We start from the raw sequence: 9570 nt of genomic DNA, 5'->3' as shown, positions 1-9570 counted from the left end.
GTTTAAAAACTACAAAACTGCCCCTTATGTTTTGGTTTCTTTGCACTTTTGGCCCCTATGGTCAATTTTGACCTGGTCCACGCTGACATGGCACCCACATCACTTATGTGAGGAGCCAAAATCGCAACTTTTGCAAACATAGGGGGCCAAAAGTGCTATTAAGAGTATTTTTTATTTTTTTAATTCATTTTCTTTTTTTGTTTTGAAAAAATTTAAAAAAAAAGAGGAAAAATTAATAAAAATTGAAAATAATGAAAAAAATTTAAAAAAATTGGAAAAATTAATAAGAATGAAAACAAAAATCTGCAAAAAAAAAAAAATTCGCATGACATGTGTGTATATACATACCACATCATTAAATCATTTTAATAATAAAAAACATTAAAAACTGAAAATCTTTTAAAAATAACAAAAAATCATATTATTTTTAAAAAAAATAAAAGATAGATTTTTTTAAAATTTTAAAAATAACAAAAAATCAGATTATTTTTTTCAAAATATAAAAGAAAAAAGCAGAAAAGACATTTATATTTTTTTTGAAATTTAAAAAATTAGAAAAAAGTTCGGATTTTTTTTCGAAATTTAGAAGATATTTAAAAATACTGGAATTTAATTTTCAAAATTAAAAAATTATAGTTTTTTTTGCGAAACAAAAAACCTGGAAAATATTTAAAATTTTAAAAATCTGGATATATATTTTTTTAAAATCCAATTATAATAGAAAAATTAAATTTTAAAAATCATATAATCTGAAGAAAAAAAATTGATTTTAGTTTAATTAAAAATTTAGGAAAAAAATCTAAGAAGCTTGAATTACATAGGAATATTTTTGTAAAAAGAATTATTAATGCGTGTAAAATTTTAAAAAGTGTCTTATTTAAGAGACGTTAAAATTTAAAAAGTGAGTACCTCAAGTTACTCTTCCAATCTCTTTTGAACTAAAATTGATTTTTTTTCTTCAGATTATATGATTTTTAAAATTTAATTTTCATATTGTAATTGGATTTTAAAAAATATATATCCAGATTTTAAAAATTTTAAATATTTTCCAGTTTTTTTGTTTCGCAAAAAAATCTAAACTTTTTTTATTTTGCAAATTAAATTACAGTATTTTTAAATATCTTCTAAATTTCGAAAAAAAATCCGAACTTTTTCTAATTTTTTAAATTTCGAAAAAAATCTAAATGTCTTTTCTGATTTTTTCTTTTATTTTTCGAAAAAATAATCTGATTTTTTTTATTTTTAAAATTTTAAAAAAATCAATCTTTTATTTTTTTTAAAAAAATAATCTGATTTTTTGTTATTTTTAAAAGATTTTCAGTTTTTAATGTTTTTTTATTATTAAAATGATTTAATGATGTGGTATGTATATACACACATGTCATGCGAAATTTTTTTTGCTGATTTTTGTTTTCATTCTTATTAATTTTTCCAATTTTTTCAGTATTTTTTTCATTATTTTCAATTTTTATTAATTTTCCCTCTTTTTTTTTAAATTTTTACAACACAAAAAAAAGAAAATGAATTAAAAAAAATTAAAAAATACTCTTAATAGCACTTTTGGCCTCCTATGTTTGCAAAAGTTGCGATTTTGGCTCCTCACATAAGTGATGTGGGTGCCATGTCAGCGTGGATCAGGTCAAAATTGACCATGGGGGCCAAAAGTGCAAAGAAACCAAAACATAAAGGGTGTGGTTTTGTAGTTTTTAAACATAGGGGACCAAAATCGCAACTTTTGCAAACATAGAAGGCCAAAAGTGTTATTAAGCCATTTAATTACACGCAATCTGAATCCTAAAAAGGCCTAGTATAAACCCTATTGTTTCAAATGACAACAACTTGTACCAAAGTAACATACTACTATATGACATCATAATCCCACCCACTAAAACTCTTCCTTATCTTAACTTTATCAATCTTCCTCGGTAAAACTCACAGTAATCTTGTTTTCACAACCGTTGACTTCACTATCTTGTCATTTGAAAAAGCCACTAATCTAAAATCATATGACTTCACTACAAATTACTCCCTCCGATCTTTATTATAAGAAACAATTGATTTTTTTGATTCATTGTATAAGTGATGTATCTAGTCTATATTTACAATAAGATACATTAATTATTCTATGAACCTAAAAAGTCAACTTTTTCTTATAATAAGGACCGGAGGGAGTACATGGACAACATACCCATGGCAGAACTTATAATGATAATACCCACTTTTAGATACTTAAATAGGTCTCCTTAGTAAACATTCAACTACTCCAAGTCAGTGGCGTAGGCAGGACCCGACTCAGGGGGTTCAGATTAATTAAAAAAAATTATATTAATTTGTATATGTATATTGAGACAAATATGTCTCATAAATATAACTAAGTTGGCATGGATGTTGTAATATGTATGAATCGGGGTTCAAACTCTAGATTTCTCATTCATTTATTCACTTTAAGACATGAATCTCTAGCCACTAAACTACATCCATTTATTCACCTTAAAAGATGAATTTCTAACCACTAAACTACTTAATTCAAAAAAATTTGAGATAAATATAATTTTTCTATATGATAATTATTTTTCTTGAGAGATATATGATAGTGATATCAATATTAAAATTATAAAAATTTAATATATGTTGAAATTATTTAATAAAAAAGTACTATATTTTACAATTTTTCTCTGTTAATACTATGTATTAAATATCATAAGCATTTCAAATATTATATATATTCTCAATGTCAAGTCTGGACCAAGTTAGTCTTATGTATTCTCAGAGCTTGTTGGCAAAGAGCTATTTTTTTAGCCTAAACTTGAGTTCGATACCCACCTGTGTCTTTTTTGTGAAAATATTTTGAATACATCTCACTTAATGCTTTATGCTTTAATAAATTTTGTTGTGTTGTCATTGCGGCAGCTTTAGTTCATGAGAGAGAGAAGTGTTACTCTGCAATAAAGTGGACTTTGACAGGAGAGAGGAAAGTAATATGGTGCAAGCAGGTTCAAGATCTAAATTCCAGGGTGTTCAAGATCAATAAAATACATATTATTGGTGTAATTATACAAGGTTCAGGGGGTTCACTTGCATCCCCTGGGATGTATGTGGCTCCGCCCCTGCTCCAAGTCAACCAGTGGCGGAGCCAGAAAATTTGAATAGTGGGGGCATCATATATATATATAATTTGTAGTATTTAATATATATTACATTTCATTTTTTAAAGCCGAATATATGCATCACAATTGTTCTTTACGATTTGCCATATTTTAAAAATATTGAATAAGTAACACATCTCTCTCTTTTTGTACCAAAAAAGCACTTCCCACTTTTTCTTCATCTTCTTCCATGAATTTCAATTTCTTATCATGCTTTCTAATTTGTAGTTCATTCAATACGGTTGCCTACTACCACCGTATACACAATTTATTGCAACAACAAATAAAACTCCATGAAAATTAAGAAGAAAAAAAACTATGAAAATTGAAAGGGTCCGCAACATCGATAAATTTTTTAAGCTCTAGCAATGTCTTCAACTGAAGCACTTTCATATAGGAGATTAAATCAGTTGCATACAAAGAAATAATACTCATTTTTTAGGTCGATGATAATCCATCATTAGCATCTATCATAATTTTTTATTAGATTAAATCTATTAACATCTTTCATAATTGTTTATTAGATTAAAACTATCAATAGTATTAAAAAAAAATTGAAAATTTAGTGCAGGCAGGAGCCCACACAACCTTGTGTGTGGCTCCGCCCCTGAAGTCAACACCTCTAAAAAATCTTTAAAGTGTGTTTGGATGAGGTAATTTGGAAATTTTAAAGAATTTAAAATTCTAGGCAATGTATCCCAAAGTATTTGAATTCCCTCATAACATTATATTTCCTCAACATTATATTACATTCCTTCATCCAAACAATGGAATTCACCTCAAAGTATTTGAATTCCCTCGTAACATTACATTCCCTCAAAACATTCCCCATCCAAACACACTCTAAATGAATCTCACAAATAATTCTACAATTTGAATGGTCCTTTGTCCAACAAAAATGTTCTCTCTTTAGACAATATTGGACCCCTAGTCATATGATATACACGTGACAATTAAATTGTGTAAACTGTAACGGGATTCCCCACAAGAACACAATGTAGGTTGCCAACATATATATGTCCGTGTTAGTTAAAAATCTCATTATCCAATGAAGGAATAGCTAAGGGAACATTTATATATGTGCAGCCCGATTCACCTTGAGGTTTAGTTTATTGTGAATAAGACTTTATAATAGAAGAAATTGATTTTTTTAAGCCTACATAAGAGTAATTAATATGTGATAACCTAATAGTATAAATGGAAAAATGAATACATATAAATCAAGAAAAGCACACGTTGAATATAATGTCTAAGTGTCCAACCAGTTCAATTCAAAGTTGGACTCAAACAGTTGATGACAATGGTGATGTGCGGTTTTCTACTCCAACAGATTCGGTAAACTTCTAGAAATCACACCAACTTCCTTAGGTCATTTCCTTCCTCTTTCCTCGATCGATCTTATTTCCCCCATATATAAAATACTGCAGCTAAATGCTAAACTGCTATATGCTAATCACCGATATGAGTTTCCTTTTGACCAGGTAAAATATTGTATTTTAAACCCTATGAAGGCTGCATACTAAGCACTGATATGAGTTTGATACAACATATGTACAAACACACGTAAGAATCACATCAAGCACTTTTATATACTCGATGTGGGATTTGTAATATTGCAACGCTTTTAAGAGCTGACTTTCATGACGGCTTTCATTCTATCGACATTGATCTGATGGTGTCCCTTTCTTTTTTGGGTTGGGCTATCTCTAGGTTGGATTAAGGTACTCCATTGAATACTGATAGGTGAGTGAAGCCGTCAAAAAAGAAAGGGTTGCCATCGAATCAGTGTCGATAGAACGAAAGTCGTCATAGACATCAGCTCTTAAAGGACGTGGCAATGTTAAGAGTCCTACATACAGTAGATAAAAATGTTTGACGTGGTATCTAAACCATGAAACTCTCCCATCTAATTGACTAATCTTTTAAATTAGACTCCTCGTAGACTTAAATCCTAACATATGATCACTCCATTTTTTCATACACTAATTCAATATCAACACTCCTGCTTAAAAAAAACAATATCAACACCTCATTTTACTTCTACCACATCATCAAATTTCACATCTATCATTCCTTTTAAAAAAAACTCACAATCTATTACATCACCTTCTTTTATTTATCTACAGTCATATGAATGGGTCATATGAATGGATGTACACCAATCATTTGTATCATGCTTCATTGTTGGAAAACTTAACCTATTACTATCCATGTGCTGTTAAAGTCTATGTTTCGTAGATGCAGCTGTGTGGTCACAAGACAAATAGCTTAGCCTAACCTGGCGGCAAACTAGCCCCTCCACACACTTGTTTTGAACACAATTTGAAAACTAATATATTTATCATTTTTTAATTTACCAAAAGAAGCATATCCAATGTCATGCATGCCCCACGTTATTAATCAGAAAAATGTCCCCTTAACGAGACCAAATGAACCACGTTATTAATCAGCAAAATGTCACCTTAACGAGACCAAATCTTGCTTCACCAATCAAACATTAACATCGTGTAAGTTTGATGTGGTCCTAGTAAGAAGCAGCCCATTTTTCCTACGCATGTAATAATTTGTTGTTTTTTGCATATGGAAATTCATCGTTTAATAGAGGCAGCCTTTAAGTATGTGTTAGAACACATCAATCTTAATTCAAAAGAATATGAGTATGAAAACACAAGCAAAGAAACACGGGCCATATTTGACATCAAAGTTCGATCAATTTTGCATACATCTCTGATTGCAGAGCAACTGTAGTAAATTATAATTTTAAATTTAAATGTGACAATACAAAGTAAAACAATAGCTTTGTCGCAACTTTCAATCTCACATTTAGGTCAAACCAAAAGTGTAAATCTTTCTAACTTCGTTCAAACACTTGTTCAACAACTATCGGTAATTATGAGTCATACTCAATAATATTATATAGAATCTCAAAGAGATTAGTTTATTAAACTTGAAAACTACATAAAGAACAAAAGAAGTTGTTAATACGCTGTCACATAAAGATCTAATTGCCAAAAATCTTAGATTTGAACGCACTCAAAACAAAATTACAGGGTACCCAAAATGGTTAAGAAACTCCTTGTTTCGTTGTCCACGCATGCGGTTCACAATGTACAAGCGGTTCTATGAATGTTGACTTATACACTCAAATAAAGCCAAAACAACAGTCACCTCAGTTAGTAACGACAAAAACTGTACCCCACATAGGTCACAATTGCATTCCTTAATCCTTATCTATAAACTTTACATAGAAAAGAAAAAGTATTTGGAAGAAAATTCTCCTATAGACTCCCAAAAAGAAACATAATACAAACTCAAATGATCTTCAAATTTTGATCATTCAAACACAACCAAGGCTTTCATAACCCTCAAAAAGTAAAAACATTAAATAAAAATAAAAACTAAGGAGCAAAGAAAAATGGATTTGGATTTTTCGATGTAACTGTCACCCCATTGTCATCTGATCTAGATCAACGACTAAGATCATTTCACTGCATGAAACTAATTGTGTGATATTAACCGTCCGAACCAAAATCAATTGTCAAGATCGACTACTGCGTGAACCCCGACTGCGAAAAATTGATGAAACAAAAAGATAAAATTAATTTGGTGGATTGGAGTTTACATTTTTTGTTTTGTTTTTGAATTGATGAATCACTGAGGAGGACATGGAAACTCATCAGATGAAATCAACAATTGTTCCAAATAATCAGCACCAAGATCTTCAAACACAACAGCATTATCAACACTACTATTATTGCTCCTATCTTTGTTTTTCTTGAAACCAATTTTCCTTCTCAAAGAATGTTTCCTCTTAAGAGCAACAACAGGTGAACACCCATCTTCAGAACCATCGTCACAATTCATATCATTAAGCGATTCTCTAACAATCTCAACAGGAAAATTGAGTATTGCAGAAGAACCTCTCATGGAAAAAGCAGCTTGATCATAAGCCAAAGCAGCTGCTTCTGCACTATCAAACGTTCCTAACCACACCCTCATTCCATTTCTCGTCGAATCTCTTATCTCTGCTGCAAATTTTCCCCATGGTCTTCTCCTTACACCTCGGTACGACTTCTCCTTCCTCGGTTCGTTCTCTTCAGAACTTACTTCTTCTTCCTTCACTGTAGTTTTGTTGAGATTGTTGGCGTCGTTGATCATGCCGTACAGAAGCATCTCTTCGGGATCGTTCTCGTTGAAGGGAAGATAGTTGAATTCATAGGATGAGGATTCTGATGAAAAATCTGAAGTGGAAGAGTTTGGAATTGAGGTTGAACTTGAATCCATTTTGTAGAAACAGAGGTTATGTTCTGTTTTCTTTGGAGAATGGTGTTGCTCTGTTTTTTCTAGTTATTCTTGTAATTGTAAACCCTACTCTCCTTTTATATATTCAAGTTCTCAGGTACCAGTAAAACTGTAAGAGTCGCCACAAAAGCTAAGGGGATAGACAGAAGTGAAAAATCTCAAGGTGAATGCAATAGTAGACTAAAAAGTGAAAGCTTACAGTGCTACATAGTCTTTTTATTTTTATTTTTGTTACATCAGTCCTCATGTATATTCTAAGTACGGTTAATTATGTTTCTAGTCCCTATAAAATAGCGATCTTGTAAGTTTAGTCCCTACTTAATTTTAATAGCATTTTTAGTCCCTAATTTTGTTTTTCTGCACTGAGTATTAGTCCCTACCCAATTCAAATTTGTTTAATTTATGCTTAAACTCTTAAATTTTTGAACAATTTTTTGCAGACATACATGTTTAGAACATTACTAAAAGTTCGTCCGCAAAAAAATATCGCAAAATTTGATTTCTACATCCAGATTTTATTACTTTTTATCTTTAACTTTTGTCGTTTTAAAAAATTCATATTTAATTCATTTCATGTCAGAAAATTCTAAATTTTAGTAAACGAACCTTTCATAGTGTTCTAATCTTGTCTCAAAAAAATCGTTCAAAAATTTAAGAGTTTAAGGATAATTAATCAAACTTTGTTTTAGCAGGGACTAAAATTATAAGTAAATTTTTTTTATAGGGACTAAAAATGCTATTAAAATTAAGTAGGGACTAAACTTACAAGGTCGCTATTTTATAGGGACTAGAAACATAATTAACCCTTCTAAGTATTCTGTTTTCATTCATGAATCATCATGTACATATTCTAAGTATCCATTGGTACCAATGCCCTCAGGGCAATGGTTAAGGAAACTATAAGTACTCCCTCCGTTTCAAAATGAGTGTCGCTTTAGCCAAAAAAATTTGTTTCAAAATGAATGTCACTTTCAGTTTCCAATGCAATAATAACTTTTTCTTTTCAATTGTACCCTCCAATTAATACTCTGCACACTACTTCCAAAGTATTACTTTTAAAACTAACCAATAGTTAATAAGGATAATTTGGTAAAATAACCATTCTCTTTCTTTTAATCATTGCATTTCTTAATATGTGTGTAAACACCTAAAACGACACTCATTTTGAAACGGAGGGAGTAGTAATTTTGCATTGGAAATTATAACTTTTTGACTTTTAGAAAGTTGAATTCAACACTTTTCACCATTTTTCAACAAATTATTTCTATTTATGTTCTCTTAACCAATGCCCAAAGGGCACTCTTTAGCATTTCTCTATTTTAAAAAATGTATATATTTTTGGAGGGCTTTGCTACCTATTTGCCAACAAAATAAAAATGTACTATATTCTAAACAATATCATAATAGTGGGTCCAACGATGGATCATAAATTTTTGAATAGTGAGCGCACTAGATACAAAAATTTGTAACATTAAGGATGTCCTCTATGATTGTTCATATTATGGAAACTTTGAATAATTTTCTCATTTTAAATATCAATAAAAAAATATTTTTTTATATAAATAATTAAAAAATCATTTAACCAGTTATCCTTACTTGATTTCGCAACTGATTCTTAATAATATTTTAAGATATATGATGATAGGTGGGGATCAAGAGAGAAATAATTTGTGATAACTGATAAGCGTGATCCATATAATCAAAATATCAACTATTTATATATTATGCTACTAAAAAAATTGTTTCTAAAAACTTTGGGTCAGCACAAGTCCACACAATCTACAACATGCATCTATCCCCGAGTTGGTCACAATGTATGGTCCGATTCTTCTCATCCTTTTTTAACTAAATTTTTCTTCTCTTCCTAAATAAATAACAATATATACTTTTTTTTACTAAAAAAACTAATATAAGTCAATTATTTTTAGTGTATTTTTGACATTAAATGTGTAACATTTAAACTTTACTTCGTCGTGTTTTTTTTTTTTTAAGGATTAACCTTTTTGCATAAACTCAATTCCCTTTAGTAGGTTGCAAAAGTTTGGTATGATAGTCCTTTGAAAGAGACTATTTTTTTACTATTAATTTGTGTCACCTATACGAGAATATGCTTTGATGTGTG

At 29.9% G+C, this 9570-nt stretch overlaps 1 protein-coding gene across 1 annotated transcript; it reads right to left on the bottom strand.

Moving 5' to 3' along the window:
• Positions 1–6319: 6319 nt before the first annotated feature.
• On the bottom strand, positions 6320–7501 carry LOC146956663 (ethylene-response factor C3-like). The gene has a single exon (XM_085730451.1). The coding sequence runs from the start codon at positions 7428–7430 to the stop codon at positions 6798–6800; it is 633 nt and encodes a 210-aa protein (XP_085586577.1). The 5' UTR covers positions 7431–7501; the 3' UTR covers positions 6320–6797.
• Between the last annotated feature and the right edge of the window lie 2069 nt (positions 7502–9570).

This window comes from Medicago sativa, chromosome 1, assembly GCF_051527215.1.
Source record: "Medicago sativa cultivar Bolivia chromosome 1, Bolivia_mono, whole genome shotgun sequence".
In the NCBI taxonomy this organism is placed as follows: domain Eukaryota; kingdom Viridiplantae; phylum Streptophyta; class Magnoliopsida; order Fabales; family Fabaceae; genus Medicago; species Medicago sativa.
This window is presented reverse-complemented; position numbering and strand designations above follow the sequence as displayed.

Excerpts from the sequence above, each read along its gene's own strand:
- LOC146956663 (XM_085730451.1), bottom strand. The coding sequence starts at position 7,430 with ATGGATTCAAGTTCAACCTCAATTCCAAACTCTTCCACTTCAGATTTT.